The 21,351-nt window shown below is 40.6% G+C and overlaps 1 protein-coding gene and 1 non-coding gene across 2 annotated transcripts in view; one reads left to right on the top strand and one right to left on the bottom strand.

Moving 5' to 3' along the window:
- The window catches only part of Gxylt2 (glucoside xylosyltransferase 2), an 83,381-nt gene that overhangs the window by 18,070 nt on the left and 43,960 nt on the right, over positions 1 to 21,351 (bottom strand). The window contains exons 4-5 of the mRNA XM_063260252.1: positions 3,233 to 3,484; positions 1,647 to 1,770 (exon numbers count right to left, since the gene is read on the bottom strand). Of these exons, the coding sequence (XP_063116322.1) occupies positions 1,647 to 1,770; positions 3,233 to 3,484 (376 nt within the window). The remainder of the gene's footprint in view (positions 1 to 1,646; positions 1,771 to 3,232; positions 3,485 to 21,351) is intronic.
- Positions 13,379 to 13,515, top strand: LOC111757886 (small nucleolar RNA SNORA2/SNORA34 family). The gene has a single exon (XR_002792143.1). It is a non-coding gene; the product is annotated as a small nucleolar RNA SNORA2/SNORA34 family (small nucleolar RNA).

Genomic DNA, 21,351 nt, shown 5'->3' with positions numbered 1-21,351 from the left:
AGAAAAATGCAACATTAAAAAGAAAGAAGGACTGTAGCGGAAAGCTACACAACCAGGTACCTACCTGGCTCTCTGGAATCCCCCTTTTCATCTCTAAGTTCCCTGTTCCCCAATTTGGGCAGGAGGTGGAATGTTCTGGATTTATAACCCTGCTTCAACACTCATTAGCTGTACTGCAAATTATTTAACTCTTTGTCTTGGTTTCTCTGTCTGTAAAGTGGAGATATTCTCAAGGTCATTATGAGGACTAAATAAAAGAATGATTAGACTGGTAGCTGCCACTTAGTAAATAATAAGCATCAGCCATTATTTCTGAGCACGTGCTCCTGGCCTAGCTGAGCTTTGCTGGAACTGTACTTCTCCCCTGGGAATGTGGGAACTGGTTGTTCTTTGTGGCTGGACTAGTGGTAGAAACCTCAACACTGTGCTTCTAGACCTAGTGGGCAGAGAACCACAGTCTCCAAAGAGAGAAACAAACATCTTCAGTGGGAAGTAAATCCCACTCGCTTGCCATTCTCCACTTGTTTGCTTATTTAAAAGGCATCCTTTGTGCTTAGACTAACACAGTTCCCTCACTTTTGCAGCCAAGGATCCTAACCAATATACTTATACTTAGAAAAATGGTGAAATTTGCTTAAGAAGAAAAGGAGGAGGCGCAGACTAAATTCCTTGTTACTGTCAGAAGAAAAGAGATGAAAATACACCAAAATGAACATCTCAGACATTCTCTTTGTCTACTTAATTAGTGTTGAGAGTCTTTCCCAAAAACTTGGTATCAACCTGCCTCTTTTCCTTTTGATCCAGAGACACACGAAATTAGGTGTATAATTATAGCAGAATTTTTGTGTATGCGTTTTTTCAAAGGTCCATAATAGATACTTCAAGGGTGACATGCCACTGCAGGCAGAAATCTTTAATCAACAGGAGTCTCTCACTTTTAAAGACAAAAGAAAAGTCTGAATAGAGTAAGGATTACTTTTTTTCTCTCTCTAAAGATTTTTCTCAAGGAGAAAAACATGGTTTCTATTTTAATGATATTAAATAAGGTTTTAGCTAAGGAGGAAGTTTTCTTAGCTTCAGGTATTAATATGAAAGCATAGACCAGAACTTTTCATCTCCTGCCCTCCTTCAGCCTTACCAAACCACCAGCTTAGCAATAAAAACACTCCTTTTGTTCTAGATAGAAAGAAAAAGGGATTTGAAGACCTAGCTCTTTATTCTAGGTTTCTCTAGCCCTGTCCCAGTAACTTGACTCCAAGGACCCTGTGAACCAATTTCCTTCAATTTGGCAATTGTCTAGGCTATGAAGGGTCTCACCCCTAGATTGTACTATTTGCATTGAGTTTGTGCCTTATATCAATTTTGACTCTACTTCTTGGAAGAATAGTATGGCAAAATTGAAAAAATAGTCTCCAAAAAATGGAGCCCAGTGTTGGAGGTTTCAACATTTGGCCTTTTGTGTCAGTAGCCAAGGAGCCGCCTCCATCAGATACCCAGGGCTGTGGATAAAAGGGCACGGGGGCAGCAGAACACAGGGCCTCTGTGTGTCACTGAGGCCCGTCAATAGTAGCCCAAGTCTGGAATGTGCTCTGTGCAATGAGGTGGGCGTACTCCCACACAAATGGCATTCTGGAAAGAAAACCTACCTGGGTTGAAGTAAAAAATAATATTTAATAAATCCTGGTCTCCCCACGTGATGGCATTCTTGTACTTCTGGTACAGAGGGTACAGCATGTCCTCCCAAGCCAAGCCTGTTGGACCCATGCTGTTCTGCAAAAGAGAAAACCATCAGCACAGCCAAAGTACAGCAAGTGCCTCCTGTCTACTGAGAAGCAGGGAAGGGGACTGGTTTCCTTGTCTTCCAGAAGAGGAGCTGGTCCTGCTCCTTTGGTGCATAGGACAAAGCAAACATTAGGGTTGCGGGCTGAAGAATTTTTCTGGGTATGCCTATCTATGGATGCTGGATGAATGCAAATTAGTGGTTGAACCTATAGTTTCTACTCAGAAAACTATGCCCCAAAATAACTTCTTTGTTAAATTTATTTCTTATCTAGAAAGTGAAGAGATAAAACATAGAGAGCAGGATTAAGATATCTTAGGGGAAAACATATTTCCTTGTCTTAAAACAATGAATTACTTAAAAATAAAAGTGGCTGGGAGTGGTGGTGCATATCTGTAATTCCAGCACTCGGGAGGCTGAGGCAGGAGGATCCCTGCAAGTCTGAGGCCAGCCTGGGCTACAAAGTGAGTTCAAGGCCTCTGAACCATATAGTGAAACCCTACCTAAAAAAAAAAAAAGTGATCTATTGATAGACTTAAGTATTCAATCAGTATATAAACATAACAAGTTAAAAAACAAAAGTATTTCTTCCTCCATCTTCCTCTAAATCTCATTCTCAATTTCCCCAAAAGCATCTAGAATGAACAATTAATTGTCTTGTAGGTACTCCTCTGGAGATTTCTATAACACAAAAGGGAGCACATTACTGCATCATATACTTGCTTCACATACTTTTTTTTGGCTTTGAGACAGGATCTCACTATATAGCCCATATTCATGGTCTGGCCTCATATTCATGATCCTCCTGTGTCAGCCTTTCAAGTGCTAGTAGGATTACAAGGTATGTATCACCACACCCAGCTGTAAACTTTTCTTATTAAAATATTTTTGAGATCTTATTATCTCACTTACAGATTAACATATTAATCTTTATTGTTTATTTTTTTATGTTCCTGTAGATCAAACTAGGGCCTTGTGTAGTCTAGTGAAACACTAAGCCACTGAGCTACACTCCAACCATGACTAGCTTATTTTTACTATGAACTGATGTTCTTTCAGGATCTTTCCATTTCTTTGCTGGAGTAAAAAATGAGACCCATGAATGTCCTTGTACCAATATTTGTGTACTTACATAAATACATTTCTAAAGTACTTCCAAGAAATTTTACATGGTATTTGAAGACTTAAGAGATTCACAGAGTTAAAACATTTTGGAATTCAGAAATGCCATGTAATATTCCTAAATGGTAACTCTCCAAAACTTTAAATTGCATAACCATCTGGGGTTTTCTTGAACAAATGAATATTCCATAACTTTGCAAATGTTGTCCCCTCAGGTCCTTCCCTCCTCACATACAGACCTCCACTGCATTCTCTAAATTTATACACATCAACACTCTAGCCGTATCGCTGTTGAAAGCACTTACACAAGGATTTAAAGCATTTCATTACCTTGAACTGGGTGCTCCTTATCCGAGTTAAATTCATTAACATGACTCCTGAGTTAACTCCTGCAGAGCCATAGAAAGGATGCCGGGCAAAGCGACTGTACCAGCCGATCTTTGGGATTTCGTGCTCGGGGGCCATGGCTGCAAGCTGTGTAGAATTAAACTGCCTCAGAAGCTTCCAGATGTCATCCACAGGTCTCAGAAAAAGAACGTCGGTGTCCACATAGAGAAGGGAGTCCACATCCTTTAAAATCACCTTGGTGTGCAAGGGGCAGCAACAAATTAAAAAAAAGCAGGTCAGAAATAAAGGCACTGGCCTGATACGAAAATAATGCCACTAATTTTCAATGATTAAGGTTAAATTTTAGAAAGGAAACCATTCATAGCTCCCAATCTTTCCTTTTTTGACCTAACAGATGAGTCAATCAAAAAGTACAGATTTCAAATGAATCGACTAAATTGATCCAGTCCCAGGACTGTGGACTATACCTGATATTGGTCAAACTTTCCAAGGGATAAAAAGAGCAGTGAATTGCAATCCCTCTTTTTTCTTCCATCCTCTAAGATGAACACCTGTCTTTCTGTTTTGGTTTGTCCTTGGAACAGTCAGACATTAGAAAATTTGAAGTGGACTCTCTCTACCTCAGGTTATGTTGGGCTGGGGCTTTGGCATCTATTTTTTCTTGTGTTGATGGATATGGTTTAGCATCTTGCTAAAATGGCATAAAAATTTTAGCTTAAAAGCTACAATTTGGGCTTGAGAATAGGCAAAGTAAGTCACTGGCCAGCTTTGCCTGCAGATGAGACCTGCAAACTTTTTCCTGTGAAGGGGCAGACATTAAATATTTTCAGCTCCAATGGGACTACCCAACTCTGCTGCTGTAGTGTGCAAGCAGCATGACAACACGAAAATGAGTGAGTGGCTTGGTTCCAACGAGCTGCCCTAAGGACACTGAAATGTGAATTTCATGTCATTTTCAGATGTCACAAAATACTCCTGATTTTTTTTGCCAACTATTGGAAATGTAAAAGGCAATCTTCACTCACAAGCTTGAGTTTGCCAGTCGGGCTGTTCCAGATCGCTTTAGCCAGCATCGCTAAGAAGAGGACTCCCTGCTAACTGCAGGGTTTCCATGGCTGTGCCCTGTGTTTGACACCACAAACCCTGAGTTTATAATAATGTTCTTCACCTTGTTTTGCCTTGGTTTTTGAAACATAGGAGTAGTTTCACCAAGAAAGAAACTGAATCCCCTTGAGTCTCTGGCCTCACATCCTGCTGATACTATAATAACACACGTTAAGAACTATTTGAGTTCCCTCCAAGTTCATACGTTGAAATCCTGACTCCTAAGGCCAGAGTTTGGATGTGGGGCCTTCAAAAGACAATTAGTTTTCGGTGCAGTCATGAGGGTGGGGCCCTTTGGATGGTGTTTGTGCCTGGTTAGAAGAGGCACCGTAGAGCTTTTTCCCTTCCCTGTGGCATGTGAGGTCATAGAAGGTGGGCAGCCACGTGCAAGCACGGAAGAGAACCCTTCCCTGGACCTAACCCTGCTGGCGCCTAGATCGCAGGTTTTCCGCTTCAGGAACTCTAGTAAAATAAAAATTTTGTTGTTTAAGCCATCCTGTCGATTATATTTTATTATGGTAAGCTGAAAAGATGAAGATAATACTTCAGTGGGTAGCAGATTAAGATAGTATTCCACTGAGATCCTCAATATTTAAAACTAATGAACGAAGGTATCACAGCACTTCAGACTGGAGTAATTTTAAAGCCTACATGATTAGCTGTGGAGTTTAAATTTCTTATCTGCTACAGGAATGGACTTTACAAATCAATAAGATAAAATTAAAAATAATGACTACCAATCATTTCATAAAAGAAAATTATCCTTACTGAGGATTGACTCTAGAGTCTTTGCACTGAGGTACATCCCCAGCCCTTTTTAAATTTTTTGGTTTGAGGCAGGGTCTTGCTAAACTGCTCACTGAGTTTGAATTTTGTAATCCTTTTGTTTAGTCCTCCAGCCCCACCTCACCAAGTGCTGGGATTATAGGAATGTTCCTCTACACTCAGCTAAAAACATTATCTTGATATCTATTTTAACAATTTGAATATCTGAATTCCAGAATAAGGATGATTTTTTTTTTTTTTTGGTCTTTTTGAGACAATATCTTTCTATGCAGTTCAGGTTGGCCTTGAGCTCACCTTGTAGCCCAGGCTGGTCTCGAATCTGTAGCAATCCTCCTGCCTCAGCCTTCTGAGTACTATGATTACAGATCTGTGCCACCATGCCCGGCCAGAATGAATTCTTTAATTGAACACATAAATCTTTTTAAAAATTACCACATTCTCCTTGTTTTTTCATCTTATTTGAGACAGGGTCTAACTACGCAGTTGAGGCTGATTTTGAGCTCACTTTGTAGCCCAGGCTGGTTTTGAACTCGCAACCATTGTCCTGCCTCAGTCTCTCAAGTGCTGGGATTATAAGCGTGTGCCACTATGCCCGACCTTCCTATTTTTTTAAATCTTGTCATGGAAAGGTAAAATCTTTGTCAAAGATCAAATAATAGAATGTACTTGTAAATATTTCTGCTTCCTTTATTCTGCTTCACTGATTTTCATGATATAGGGTAGAAATGTAATTCACAATCTGCTAAAGGTCAGATCCATGGAGTTCATGTTCCCCAAAGTCAAAGAATGAATACAAAGGAAGAAGGGAGGTCAAAAGTAGGAAAATTTACTAAGGAATAGGAATAGCTCCTGAGAGACAGGAGGGGTCCTGAATGGGCTGCCAATGATCCCACTTCTTTGAGAAAGTTTTATGGAGCAAAATCACAAGGTGGGTACAACATGGCTAAAACTATAAACTGATAAACTACAGTCAACCTAATAAGATTTACCAGTATAACCAGTTGGCTATTTTATTTATTTACTTATTGTCTTTTTGAGACAGAGTCTTGCTATGCAGTTTAGGCTGACCTTGAGCTCATTTTGTAACCCAACCTGGTCTTGAATTTGCAACAATCTTGCCTCACCGCTTGGCTGATATTGATCCAATTGTAGCAAGGGCATATGGATTTCATTATTAACCATGGTGGATAATCTAGTCTTGTCTTTAGTCTTAGTGTCTTTTTGATAGGGCCTTGTTATGTAATGGAGACGAACTCACTACATAGCCCAGGTTGATCTCAAACTTGTGGTGATTCTCTTGCCTCAGCTCCCTAAATGCTGAGACTACAGACAGAACCTGACTAGTTTTAAGTTTTAGTAGCCTTAGGGTTTTTTTTTTTTTTTTTTGTCTTTTTCCTTTTTATTGGTACCAGGGATTGAACTCATGACTGCCTGCTTGCAAGGCAGGCGCTTTATGCCACTGAGCTAAATCTCCAGCCCCTAGTAGTCTTAGTTTTAGTGAGTGGGAGAAGATGGCCTATCTCTAAAAAGATACTGGCTTATTGTATGGGAAATTAATCTCAAATTTCTGTTTATCCCCTAGGGAAGTATGTAAATCTGGCCTGTTGGAGACCACTATGAAGCAGCTCTGAGCAGGATCTGAAATTAACTAATTGGTTTTCTATGTTTATCTGTGAGTCTGTCCTAGGCCTCGGCCCCTTGCCTGGCGATGGGAGCCTCTATGAATCACTGGTCCTGGCTGAGGACTGCAGTGGCCTCTGAGGCCAGAGATACCTCAAAGGGCAAGGTAAGACCACAGCTGCAGACACTTGGCTCAAACATCCACTAAGTAGATAGAGACTGCAACTGCAGGAATTACTCCTACAGTCTCACTTCTACCATGTCATCATGAAGACGGTTCTATTAAGACGATTCATTACTTGGAGATGTCCTTGAAGTGACTCCCAAGGTCCGGCTCATTGCCTGCACTTTCCTCAGTTTCCCTGCCCCTTGTTGTTGGACGTAATAAAAATGGGCAGTCCAGAGAAGTCTTTGTCGTAGCCCTCAGAGTCTCGAGCTCAGCTAAAGGGTTTTGATTCTCCTGGAGCCCTAAAATCACTTGTCTCATTTTATTTAAGCCTTTGCCGTACACTTGTTTGGGAGATTGGGGATCTAGGTCAGGACCCGATACTGGCCATTATGATTTTAACTTTCTTAAGATGCACCTCCAGCTACAGTTTTGATGTATTCTCATCTTTTGTACTGATTTCCTCAAGGACCTTGAGGACCTAGCCCTGTTTGACCGCCTATAATATTTTTATCTAACTTTGTCTACAACATTCATGTCTGGTTTTGTGCTTGCATGCTGATTTTTTTTAATCACTGTAGCTTTGTAATACGACTTCAAGTCCAGGATTGTGATGCCTCCCACTTTATCTTGTCCCCCAGAACTGCTCTTGCTATTCTGAGTCTCTTCTGGTCCCGTATGAATTTAGTGACTGTTTTCCCCACTTCTGAGAAGAATGCTGTTGGAATTTTGTTGGGATTGCATTAAATCTGTTTATCAGCTTTGGAAGTTTGACTATATTTGTTTCACCTATCTAGATATCAGACTAGAGTAACAGGGGATATCTTTCCATTATCTGATGTCCTCTTTGATTTTTCATAGCACTGTAGTTTCCATTGTAGAGGTCTGTCACTTCCTTACTTAGATTAATTCCTAGGTATTTAATTTTTCTTGGAGATACTGTGAACAACATTTTTCCCTAACTTCCTTCTCAGTGGGTTCATTATTCATGTATAGGAACACTATTGATTTTTGCGGGTTAATTTTGTATTCTACTATATTATTGAATCTGGTTATTAATTTTGAGTCTTTTGGTGGATTTTTGGGATCATCTATGCAGAAGATTGTGTCATCTGCAAATAATAATTTAAATTCTTCCTTTCCTGTGCATATCTCTTTTCTTTTTCTTGCCTAATTGCTCTTATTAATGTCTTGAGTTCTATGTTGAACAAGAGTGGTGAAAAAGGACATCCTTGACTTGTTTCTGGTTTTAGATTGAAAAATTTTCCCATTAAAATGGCACTAGATATTTTTGGATATGAAAATGGATGTGTGTGTGGAATTCCTTTTTGTATGTGCACGATGCCATCAAACTAGTTTGCTTTTTAAACTAATTGTAGGATCTCCTCCACATCAATATTATAAAACTATTCAGATATGACTCTTCAGCACCTGTCTGCCACTACAGGCATTTTTCTCAACTCAGCACCAATGTCCTTGGCAAACACAGGTGTTGTAAAAGAGATAATTTGGAGTAGTGAATCTCCCCATACACCTGGACATCTGAAGACACCCAAACATTTACATCAGATACCTGAAGAATTTTGCTCAATGAGGCATGAGTCATCCAGAGAACTCTGACACTGAGGGTTTCTAAGATCTTCCCACTTAATGTTCCTTCAGACACTATTTTAAAAAGCCCACTTCTCTTTGCTCCTTATAGATGGCCTATTCACCTTCTGTCCAGATGCACACAGGCACAGTAAATTCCATATTCCATGCTTATGGCCCTTACACAAGCCTGGTCTCTGCAACATGTCGTTACTTACAAGTATATAGAGATTTGATTTGTTGTCTTTATACTTATATAATATTCCATTCTGTGTACCTATTATATATATATCATATATATGATATATATCATATATATTATATATAATATTATAATACTATATATAATAGTATATATGCATATATATATATATATATATAAAATACTATAGCGCCCACATGGGCTTTCCCCAGCAATGGAAGGGAGAGCCTCTGACTTGTCACTTTCACTAGCGCAGACAGTCCCACACTCCGGAGCCTGCTAACACGGAGGCACACCACAGAGGATTCTGGCCTAGAGTCATTTCAGATAACCCCTGGCAGTCTTGTCCTGCAGTGTAACTGGGGGTGGCCCAAAGCTGGCAGACAAACAACAAACACTGAACCTAGAATAACAGCGCTGGCTCTTCCAGGAGGGCAACCACAGAGCCCCAGAAATCCAATAATCATGGGCGGAAGCACTCTGCACCACCTCTCTTGAACTGTTCTCATTCCCTCCTCTGGCAAGGTTCAATTCTGGAGACATACTTTTCTGAAGGAATAAAGAAGAAAAAATTTAGGGCTATAGCTTTTAAAAAACCTGTAAGTCTTCGTTTAAGGTGGTGTTATCATTGCCATGTGGTTTGTCTCCCCTAAAACTCTTGTTGAAATTTGGTCCCTAATGTAAGAGTGGTGAGAGGTGGTGGGTGAGACCTTTAAGAGGTCATTAGGTTCCTAGGAGACAGTAATGCCCTTCTTGAGAGTGGGTTATTAAAAAGCAAGTCTGGGGCCGGGGGTTTGGCTCAGGAGCAGAAGTGCTTGCCTGGCAAGCACAAGGTTGTGAGTTTAATCCCCATGCCAAAACAACAACAACAACAAAAGTCTGTCCCTCGTGCTCTGCCTCTTCTATATGCTTTCTTGTCTTTTTTTTTTTTTTTGCTTTTCTGCCGTAATGATAGCAGCACAATGCCTTCCCCACGCTCTTGACATTCTAGCCTCCAGATCTGTGAGCCAAAACAAACTTCAGGTCTGTAAAAATTACTAAGTCTGTGGCATTCTATTTTAGCAACAGAAAGCAGACTAAGAGAGATGTGAAAATGGCAAATTAGGGGCCCGTGGGTCAAATTCAGCCCACAGATTAAAAACATTTTGGGGGAATACACAGCCTATTTTTAAAACATGAGTTAGTCACTAACACTTTTTCCAATTTCTGAAGAGTTCATACAAGTATTAGAATTTCTATCCTTTGTGCAGCCTGCATACAACAAGAGAAAACTCTGCTGGTATTGGCCACAGGCACCCGATGTGTTCTCTGTTCAGTCTATGTAATAAAAATTTAGGGAGGGCTCTCAGGGGCCAGATGTGACCAGTGGTGACTGAGACAAACATGTCTGCCCTTACAAGAGTTAGAGAATAAACCAGAAAAACTTACTGATTACAGAGTATGTAAAGAGGTGGACAACTAATGCAGGGCCTTCACAGTGAGCTACATCTTTTTTATTTTTTGAGACAGGATCTCAGTAAGTCACTAAATTGCCCCAAATGGACTTGAACTCACAATTCCTCTGCTTTACCTGGCACAGATTTGTAAAGCCTGGGATTAAAGGCCTATGAACCACACCCGGGGAGGTTGTGATTTTAAGCCGCACTGCTGGGGAAGTGCTCCCTCTGGAGGAGGTGGGAGCTTTGTGGCTAAGGCAGGAGAGTGCCTGGAAATCTCAGAACAGCCCAGGGCCATGTGGCTAGGCCACAGGGACCAGCAGGAAGAGGAGCTGGAGGGGTAAAGAAAGGGGTAAGGTGGGCAGGTCACCTAGAGCTTTGTGTGACCTTGAAAGAGCTTGAACTTTCACTGTGTGATGGGGGCCACTGGAACCTCTTTAGCTGAGGAGTGGCATCACCCTGTTAGGTCACTCTGCTGAGAGTAGACTGCTGAGGGACACGGAAGAAGCCGGGAGATCAGTGAGGATGTGTCTTTAAAATCCAAGTGCGATGGAATAGCTTGGCTCAGTAGTTACAATCCAGGGAGTGAAGAGTGGTCAAATTCTAAATGCAGTCTGAAGACAGAAAGGCAGGATTTCCTGATGAACTGAACATGGAATGTGAGTGAAAGAGAACAGTCAAGGGCAGCTCCAAGGATTCTGAGCAACAGAAAAACAATGGAGCTGCCGTTAAAACAAACTGAAAATGCACTCGGTCTCTCCCATTCCTGTATCCGTTCATCCTAGAAGGTACTGGAGTTTGCAGCCAGCAAAGCCTGGCTCCCTCCTTTCTTCTCTTGTTCTCTCCTTAAAATATGAAGATGTTCAAGGTGTTGTCAGATGGTGGTGCAGTGATCAGTAATTTCAGAGTTTTTGTTGTTGTTGTTGTTCTGCCCAAGGATTGGTCAGGACAAGCAATGAATAGGAAAATGAGACTTTTATTTAATATGAAAGAAGAGGGTGAGGGATAGAAAAAAAGAGAAGCTAAGACATATCATGGATAGGTACAAATTCTCTATGATGAATGTGATCATTATGCATATCTAAATTATACCAGTAAATTCTATTATAAAACAGTTGTAGCTTGGCATAACTGATGCCACCTTGTGCCCTGTATTCGACTGGTGCCCAGTATTTGACCCAGAAGAGTGAAAAAATTATTCAGGGTACAAATCCCATGAGAAAAGCAGAATGAACTGCACCCATAAGAGAGAAAAAATAACCTGCTCAACAAAGAAGCAGGATACAGATGTCAACCAAAATTAATGTAAGATTCCACCTAGATTGTTTCCAACAGGATGTCTTGCTTTGCGGCTTTTTGCTTTGAATGCCCTGTGACCCTTCAGTTCAATGCCACTGGGTGGGATTCTGAGACAGCGGTCTATGCAAGTGGTCGCTGAGCTCAGCTAATAAAATTCCAAATTTATCAATTGGGCTGCTTGGATTCCTATATTGTACATGAACCCACTTCAAAAACAATAAAACAAAGGAAGAAAAAGAAAGAGTGAAGAAGAGAGAAGAGATGTCTCCAGCAAACAGAAAGAGGACAGCAGAACAGGAAGATCTTGGTAGTGGCGAAGTCAGTGGCTGTCCGTTTTTACACCTACTCAGGTCTGGTCTGTTGGTGGTGTTCTGTCCTCAAATCCAGGCTGTGATTGACAGGTTACATCTTGTTATCAGTCTCTGATTTGGATCAGGTTACATCTTGTTTTCTATCCTCTGCTCCAGATCTTCATGACTGACAGGCTCGGGCTTGTTTTTCAGCCAGTCTGTGATGTCTTCATCTCCTGTCTCGCTGGGGTGGGACACCCTGATGGGGAGGTCTGACGTAATGGCTGTACAGTTTAGTTTTTTCTCTTTTTTTCTCTTGGTATTAGGGATTGAAGCCAGGGCCTTCGCACTAAGCTACATCCTAACCCTTTAAATTTTTTCTTTTTTTAAATTTTGAGATAGGTCTCACTAAGTCACTAAGTTGCCTTAAAATGGGCTTGAACTTGAGACCCCCTTGTTTCAGCTTTCCAGAGCGCTGAGACTGAAGGTGTATATCGTTATGCCTGCAGTTTAGTTCTTGGCCTTAAACCTGCTACACAGGTGTGAGCCTGTTAAACTAAGCACATACATTTTCAGAATGTTCTTTATGCTTCCCATATTTCAAAAGAAATACACAAAATTAGCTCTAATGGTATATCACATCTCAGAGATGTGAGAGAAGACCCTGCTATTCCTTTTTCAGGTATCTTCCTAAAAGAGTTAAAGATGTCACACTCCAGTAACACAGGCGTGCCCATGTTTATTTTATTTTATTTTGTCACGGCAATTTTTTGTCAATGGATAGTTTTTCTCAAAACACAAAAAACTTAGGTAGTGCACTTTTCTTTGTGGTTTTTTTTTTTTTTTTTTTTTTTTTTTTGAGGCAGGGTCTCACTAAGTAGTTCAGGCTGGCCTTGAACTCACCATGTAGCTCAGGCTGGCCTCAGACTCATGGTGATCCTCCTGCCTTAAACTGTGGGGTTATAGTGCTGGGATTACAAGTGTATACTACCATGCCTAGCCTGGGTACATAATTTTAAATGGTGCTATCAGCAATATTTGCAAATAACAGTTTCCAGTGTTCCAACTTGGGTTTAATTCACTTTTACCCAGAAATTGGGACTGGAGCCTCTCAACATATGTTCATGTTTATAACCGCATAAATTTTTCTTCGCTTTTTTTTTTTTTTTGAGGCAAAGTTTTGCCTTGAACTCACTGTGAGGCCCAGGCTGACCTCAAACTTGTAGCAATCCTCTTGCCTCAGCCTCCCAGTGCTGGATTACTTGCATGTGCCACCATGCCCAGCCTATCTGCAGCACAATTCATAAATCTAAATCTTGGAAGTGGACCATATATCCATCAACAGATGACTGGATAAAGAAAACGTGGTATTTACCCACAATGCAGTACTACTCTGCCATAAAGAAAGATAAACGAGTCATTTATAGGCAAATGGATGTACCTTGAGACAATGACATTAAGTGAAATAAATCAGACACAGGAGCTTAAATGTCACAGGATTTTTTTCCTTCTTTTGTATGGGTATCAAACTCACAATCTTAGGCTTGTCAGACAGGTGTTTATGCCACTGAGCTAAATTCCCGGCCCTAGGATTTCTCTTATATGAGAAATTCAAAGTATAAATAAAGAACAAATCTGGCCCTGAATCAAGGCCGGCAGCTTTCTATGCTGTTGGTTTTAAGCAGGAGCGTAAAGAGATTATCTTTCTATGATTTGTTGGCCATTTCAGAAGTTGGGCAGTGAAATGGTCAATTCATTAGAAAGAAGCAGCTTGAAGCAACCCCCACCCCCACCCCCGCACTGGTGAGTAGCTGTGAGCGTGACAGGCTGTGGCAGCCCAGAACAGGAGCCACTGGTGTTTACTGAGACCCATGCCATGCTGGGACCTGGAATGCTGCAAAACCAAGCAACCCCTCCCCCCTTGCCTGTTTTGTTTTGTTTAACTTAATATACATGAAAGAAGGTACAGCTATTTTGAAGAGAATGAGAGACTACGACAGTCATTAGTGACTTCCCTATTGTCTGGTTTTGAAGACCTAAAATGCCTTCCTCATTCTGTTTGGATCAGTTTTATACTATATTGTTTTGTATGAATTCTCTGTATGCAATGACATGGACAACTATTTGGAAGAAAACAAGAGACAATATGATAGACAGTGAAGATCTCAAGTCATCTAGCTTTGAAATTTATGTGTCTTACATTGCTTTCTTATGTCCCATTTTGTTCTGTTTTGTTGTGTTTAATTTTACCCCCTTTAAAATAAAAAAATAAAGAGCAAAACAAAAGATAACAGGAAGTAGGGAGACATCTTTTTCAAAGGGGAAAGGGATCAAGAGAGGGAGACAGGAAAGAGGGAGGAGGGAGGGAGGGGGATGAAAGAGGAATTGCATTGTGTATGTGGACCAACTCCACACAAGGAATGTAAACACGTACTACAAACATTTCAATAAAAAAAGACACAAAACACTTCAAAAAAATCTCACGTCTGGTGTTTCTGAGACCAAATCCTGGCAGCACGAGGCACCATTTTTGTCACTTTGGCTAAGCCACCCAGCCATTGGGGCCTTGGCATCTCATTTGTAAGCAGTGGGGATCACAAGGATGTAGTGGGCACCCGAACACACAAGCTATACGGCCGGCAGGGCGGCTGTGTAAGAACTCAATAAGCAGCGGTTTTGGCAAGTGGCTGCAGAGTTTCCTTTTAAGGCATCACGTGTCAGCAGTTACCATGGGCTTCAATGCCCACCGCACTTTGAACCACAGTAAACCCTTTACGTAGTCAGTCAAGCAGAGAAAAAAATGAAGTTTTTGAACTTAATATCATAATCCACTTACTATCACCACTGGAAACAAGTACATAAGGCTCTTTTACTTTTTATCTGAAAAAACAAAAGAAGAAAAAATCACTGTCTATAAGATCGCATCTCTGGAGGCTAATTATGTAGCAATTATTGCTGGTATTAATTTGAAGAGGATCATTTTGGCTACATTTTAATGGGAAGAGGAATATTTACCGAAAGGATAATAAATGTAGCTATTCTGATTCCTTTATGTAAATTAATTAGCACTAGAAATGAGGCCTTTGTTTTCTTAGAGGTAGGGAGGGGGCGGTGGCACACAATGGTGGTCTATTTCGGGAGGCTGCAATGGGTCTTCACGCTCCTGTCCCACCCACTGGCCCAATCTGGCAGCCACCTCCAGGGAGACCTGCTCAGAGGTGTGCACGTGGCAGATGGACCACAGCCTGGTAAGGGGGAGCAAGATGGTGTGGGATCACCAATTCACCTTCCAGCTCACTGGGTTTCAATCCTGGCTTGGCTTTCGTAGTTCAACTTCCTGCTTAAAAATTTGGGGTTTGGAATCTGACAACCTGTGTTCCAAGTCCATTTCCACCACTAACTGTGTGACCTTGAGCACAGTGCTAAAGCCTCCTACACCTGGGTTGCTTCACCTGGAAAGGGAAGTTGGAGCCCATTTCATAGTGCTGCTGGGACGATCACATGAGACTCGGAGGGTGAAGCCTTGGTGCACCCAGAGCAAGGGCCTGGTAATGGTGCTCATTATCACCCCTGCCTCCTGAGGACTGACTCAGGGCCAGCTAGGCAGCGATTGGCTATAGCAGGTGGTGGCAGCAGCAAAAGAACAAGACGCACTTTCTCTTCTCAGAAGCTTTGATAGGGGAGAAAGAAGAGTGACGCGAAGTGGGGTGCAGGTGGTGATAGGTAGTACAGCATGCACAGAAGGGCCCCTAAACCATCCAGGAGAAATAAAGCCAGGGAGGCTCTCCATAAAAAGCAGCATCTAAGCTGAGGGGAAGTGAAGAGCAGGGCCAAAGTACTGCAGGTAAGAGAAGCAACATGAGCAAAGGCCCCCAGAAGGGGGCTGAGATCAGGAGAGGACTATGGGTCCGTCGGCAGGCTGGAAAAGGATGACTGAGATGCAGGGGCAGTGAGAGGTTCGGTGAGAAGCCCCCCAGAAGCTAAGCAGACAAATCTGGACTTGTGCCTGGGAGTACCGGGAGCTTCCGTGAGACACTGAATAACTAGAGCCAGAAACTTCAAGGTTGTCCCTGCTTCCTCCTGTCCACGTCAGCCACATGGGTCCTCAGCAGGCCCCACAGGTTCCACCTCCACGGAACTGAATCTGTCCTTCCTCTTTCTCTCTGAAGTCCTCACCCGGCACTAATCTACCCTGACTGTTTCTCCAGAAGCTTGCACAGTCCTGTTCACTGGGCTCCTTGGGTCCACACTTGCCCCTTCTAGCCCACTCCTCAGAGAGCAGCTGGAGGGAATTTTAACTGCCAGGGTGATCTTGTCTTTGACCCACTAATTATTTCCAAGTCTCCTGTTTAATTGCTAAATATTTGAGATTTTCCAAATGCCCTTTGGTTACTCATTTTCATTTTTTTAAAAATCCATTTTATTCAAACATAAAAGGAAAGAAGAAAAAAAAAAACCTAAAACTAAATTTCAAAGCACATCAACCAGGGCTTAACAATGGTACACACAAGTGCATTGTCATCCCCAAATTATTCACTCAGAACACAAGACATCTGCATTTAACTGTCTGAACAATACCAGTACAATGCTTTCTCTTCAGTGAACTTAGAGAAATCAGTCGTATAACTATCTTAAATATTTTTATGTACATAGACATACACATATACATGTTTTTTCTTTCAGCTTGTACAATAATGAAACAATATGATGTTTACACGTGTGTGTCATATTTATTTCACTAATGAGTATGTTCTCAAGGTGCATCCAGCTTATCATTCATTGAGGCTTAGTAGTACTCCATTGCATAAAAATACCACATCTTTTTTATCCATTCCTCAGTTGATAGGCATTTAGGTTGTTTCCAAGATCTGGCTATTATAAACTGTGCTGACATAAACATGGGTGCATATATATCACTGTGGTATGATGTTTTTAATTCTTTTGGGAAGATATCCCGAAGGGGAATAGCAGGGTTGAATGGGACCTCCAATCCTAGTTTTTTAAGGAATCTGCACACTGATTTTCACGGTGGTTACACCAGTCTGCATTTCCATCAACAGTGGAGAAGCGTTCCTTTTTTCTCCACAGTACCTCCAGCATTTGTTATTGCTTGCGTTCTTGATACTAGCCATTCTTTCCAGGATAAGGTGAAATCTCAGTGTTGTTTTAATTTGCGTCTCTCAAATGAGCAGTGATGTTGAACATTTTCCCACCATTTATTTTCTGTTCATATTTCTTCATCTGAGAAGTGTGTATTCATCTCAGATGTCCACTTTTGGACTGGGTCTTTAAATCTGGGAGGACTGATTTTTTTTTTTTTTTTTTTTTTTTTTAGTTCTTTGTACATTCTCAATAGTAATGCTTTGTCTGAGGAAGGGCTGGCAAACATTTTCTTCCACATTGTGGGTTGTCTCTTCACTCTGTTGGTAGTTTCTCTTGCTGTACAAAAGCTTTTCAGTAAGGTAAGATCCAAGTTGCTGATTGTGATAGTTCCTACAATCTGGGTTTTGTTTATAGTCTTTGTCTTCAAGAATTTACCTACTCTATCTCTCTATCTTCTAGAAGATTTCATGTTTCTGTTTTAATATCAAGATCTTTGAACCATTCTGATTTTAGCTTAGTATATAGTGACAGATATGTCCAGTTTTAATCCTTGTAGAGACAGTTTTTCCAGCACCATTTATTAGAGACTCTCTTTCTTCCAGTGAATGTGTTTGGCACCTTTGTCAAAGACACCTTTGTAGTTGTTTCTGCATCTTCTCATCTGTTCCACTGATCTTTGGATTGTGTTGTTTTTATGCCAGTACCACACTGTTTTTTTTTTTTTTAATCACAGTAGCTTTATAGTATAATTTCAAGTCAGGAATTGTGATGCCTCCTGTGTTGTCTTTATTGCCCATGATTGCTTTTGCTATTCTAGGTCTCTTCTGGTTTCAGATAAATTTTAAAGTTGTTTTCTCTAATTCTGTGAGATATGCTATTGGAATTTTGATTGTGATTGCATTGAATCTGTAAAATAGTTTTCAAAGTACGCCCATTTTCACTGTACTGGTTCTTCCTACAAAGAGCATGGGATATGTATCTCTCCATTTTCTAATATCCTCTTCAATCACCTTTTCCAGAGTACTATAGTTTTTAATGTAAAAGGTTTTTACATTGTTTGTTAGATTGATTCCTAGGTGTTTCATTTTTGGGGATGCTTGTAAAAGGTATCATTTCTCTGATTTCTCTCTCAATGAGTTTGTTATTCGTGTACAAGAAAGCTACTGATTTTTGACTGTTAACTTTGTAACCTGACACATTATTGAATTTGCTTATAAATTGGGAAGTCTTTTGGTGGAGTATTTGGGGTCTTTTAGGTAGGGTATCATTTCATCTGCAAATAACGATAGCTTAACTTCTTCCTTTCCTATCTTTATTCCTTTTATTTCTTTCTCTTGTCTAATTGCTCTTGCTAAAGTTTCCAGGGCTATGTTGAATAAAAGTGTTCCTGATTTTACAGTACTCATTTTCATTTTAATTCTCTTGTAGACAGGCAAACATTCTTTGAGTGATTTCAATGCCTTTATGTTTAATGAGTCTTGTTTTATGACCAATCAGATGATCTGCCTTGGAGAATGTTCTCCCATACAATTGGAACAAACATTTGTTCTTCAGTTGTTAGGTGGAGTGTTCTATATATTTATAGTTGTCCATCAGTTCATCTGGTGAGAGTCTGTAGTCAAGGTCTTCTATACTCTCATTGGCTTTCTATCTTGTTATAACCACACAAGTTCCATGGATATTTGTTGCCACACACAAATAAAGTGAGGTGAAGGAGACATGTAACATGACTCCAAATTCACCTGCAACACCAGATATGATTAACATTGTTAATTGTCATATTTCTTTGCCTTTTCTTTGTGTCTGAGAAGAAAGCTCCCCAGAACTTATATGGTTTATAAGCAACTTCCCAGGGCTGTTAGTAAAGGCTACTTAAGGGTTCCCACACTCAGGCAGAGTCATGCACTCACCATTATCTGATACCTAGTTCTGACTCATCCTTTCTCAGAAAGGTTTTCAGGAGGGCCCCTCTCTTTCTCCTCAACAGTCTTTGTCACACCACAATTTCCTTCTTCTGCAGTTTCACACAATCTGTGGTCTTGTAAAGTTACTTTCTCATTTACTATTTGCCTCCCTTAACTAGAATAGAAGCATCACAGGAGCAGAGACCTGCCATATCAGAGTAGCTTGTAAGGGCTGTATGCCTCTCGGGCTTCTAATAAATAGCAACATAAGCTAAGGAATTCAACCAGTGAACTGTCTCAGAACTACTGTAATTTTAAATATATTTTAGGATTGATTGTAGAAGTGAAAGACAGGACTGAGCTATGAGGCTGGTGAACAATTGAAATATGAGTCAAAGTCCTGAATAAAAACCAGTATAATGCCTGCCGTACAGAATATCCTTTCATTTGTGTGTGCCTGCACATCACCCTCTAAGCCTCATAGGTCTTAAGAGCATAATTTAAATTTCCTCAACTCTTGATATGCTATAAATACCCCCCCCACACACACATACCAGGATGGCTGTAGTGGGATTGTTACAGTTTGTGTCTGGATGGCCCCCCAAATTCTCATACAGCCATGGGGAAAGGCTTCTAGAGTTTGTGATTAATTCATTGTCTAGTGCTAGTATTATGGACGTGAATGCTACACCTGCCCTGGGGTGATAGTCTGCACGTAATATGAAGGAGAGAAAGAGGCTTGCTCTCTCTCCTCCCTTTTTGCTCTTGTTGCTTTTGCTGTCTTCTGGCCATCAAGAACTGTGCTCCTCTGCCATGCACCCTTCCCTGGAGCCAGCTGATTATGGACTGAACCCTCTCCAAATTGTCAGCTAAATAAATTTTTCCTTCCTTAACTTTGAGTGTTGGGTATTTTGTCTCAGCAAAAAAGTAACCAACACGGGTAGATAAAAGAACTTTTAGGAGACTGGGCCATGTGGGTAGTCCTTAAATCATGGAGGCTGCAGCCTTGAAGGGGGTTGTAGGAATTTGGCCTCTTCCTTTTCTCTTCTGTTACCTGGTCATCAAATGAGCAGTTTGCTCTATCATGGTACATTGCTGTGATACATTTTTAAACCAATGGGCACACACTATCTTGAACTGGGACCTTTAAAACTATGAGCAAAAATACGCCTTTTCTCTTTATAGGTTGACTACTTCAAGTATTTTGCTATAGTGATGGAAAGCTAACTGACACTCTTATGCTTTTCTAAAATATTCTAAAAAGTAAAACAATGAAAAGCGAGCTTGGGAAAGGAGAGAACAGAAGTAACAACAAAGGAAGCATTCAGGTCCAAGGAGAATTGATCTCCAAAGTGAAGAATGCTAATGATAACTAAGAGAAAGGGAAAAATATTTATGGAGATAAAAACAGGAGGTAAAAGCAGGAAAAAAGACAGGACAAGGTTTCAGAAGAAAAAAAGAAACATTTCCTTCTTGCCAAATAAAGACATTTACATGTATGAAAGACTTTTTGTGCAGAAAATGACTGGGCATTCTGTGGACCAATTTCAGTGGACCAGTCTCTCTCTCTCTCTCTCTCTCTCTCTCTCTCTCTCTCTCTCTCTCTCTGAGACAGGGTCTCTATGCAGTTCAGGCTGGCTTGATGTCACTCTGTAGCCCAGGTTAGCCTGAAACTCATGGCAATCTGGCTGCCTCAGTCTCCTAAGTGCTGGGATTAAAGGCTTGTGCCATCACATATGATTTGAAAGACTTGAATCAAAGTGAAGTAACAATAATTAATCTATAGATAATCAGAAAGTCATAGTTTTGATATCTGCTCAATCATATTATGGCTAAGGAAATGATGCTGCCAATAGAAAAGTAAATACAGACACTGTCTCAGCTTGGGAAGATGAAACCATCTAAGAGAGTGATGGAGCCAGTCACGGGATAGTGTGAATACGGTTAAAGCCATAGTCTTCAATGCTTTAAAAGGGGGAAAGTGGTATGTGTTATGTGCTTACACTTTGCCACAATAAAAAATGAGATAAAAGAAATATAAGCATCATCATTAATTTTTCATTTAAAATAAAGTTTATTTTACACAAATATATTCCAGAGAACTATTTCAAGATAATCTTTAATTTCCATACAGTGGGCTCTTGACTTACCAACTCAATTTGTTTGCAAGAGCTGGTTGCAACTCAAGTTGGCTGTAAGTTAAGACTGTTTTTCCCATAAGAAATAATGGAAATACCCATAATGCATTCCAACCCGCTTTAAGCACTCTCTGTTGTTACTAGCCTTTTCAAATAAAAAGGAGTTGTATAATATATGTAATTTACCAGAAATACCAATAACCTTCCTAGTGTATTCAACAAAATGTTACAAAATGTTCTTATTTTACCAGAAAAACAATTTCATATTGTAGTCACCATTCAAGGTGAATCTTTGGCTTGTAGGAAGGGAGGATGACATGGAAGGTGGTTACTGTTTGGAAGGAGAGTCCCCTTCCATAAGAACATCAGGAATGTGCTTATGTTCTTTCTCTCCTCGGGAGAGTCTGTAGCCCATTAGGACCTGCTTCTGGATCAGTATGTCTTAACCTTTTCAGAACTAAAA

Source organism: Cavia porcellus, unplaced genomic scaffold (genome assembly GCF_034190915.1).
Source record: "Cavia porcellus strain 051 isolate PalLab524CR breed Dunkin Hartley unplaced genomic scaffold, mCavPor4.1 scaffold_13, whole genome shotgun sequence".
Classification (NCBI taxonomy): domain Eukaryota; kingdom Metazoa; phylum Chordata; class Mammalia; order Rodentia; family Caviidae; genus Cavia; species Cavia porcellus.
This window is presented reverse-complemented; position numbering and strand designations above follow the sequence as displayed.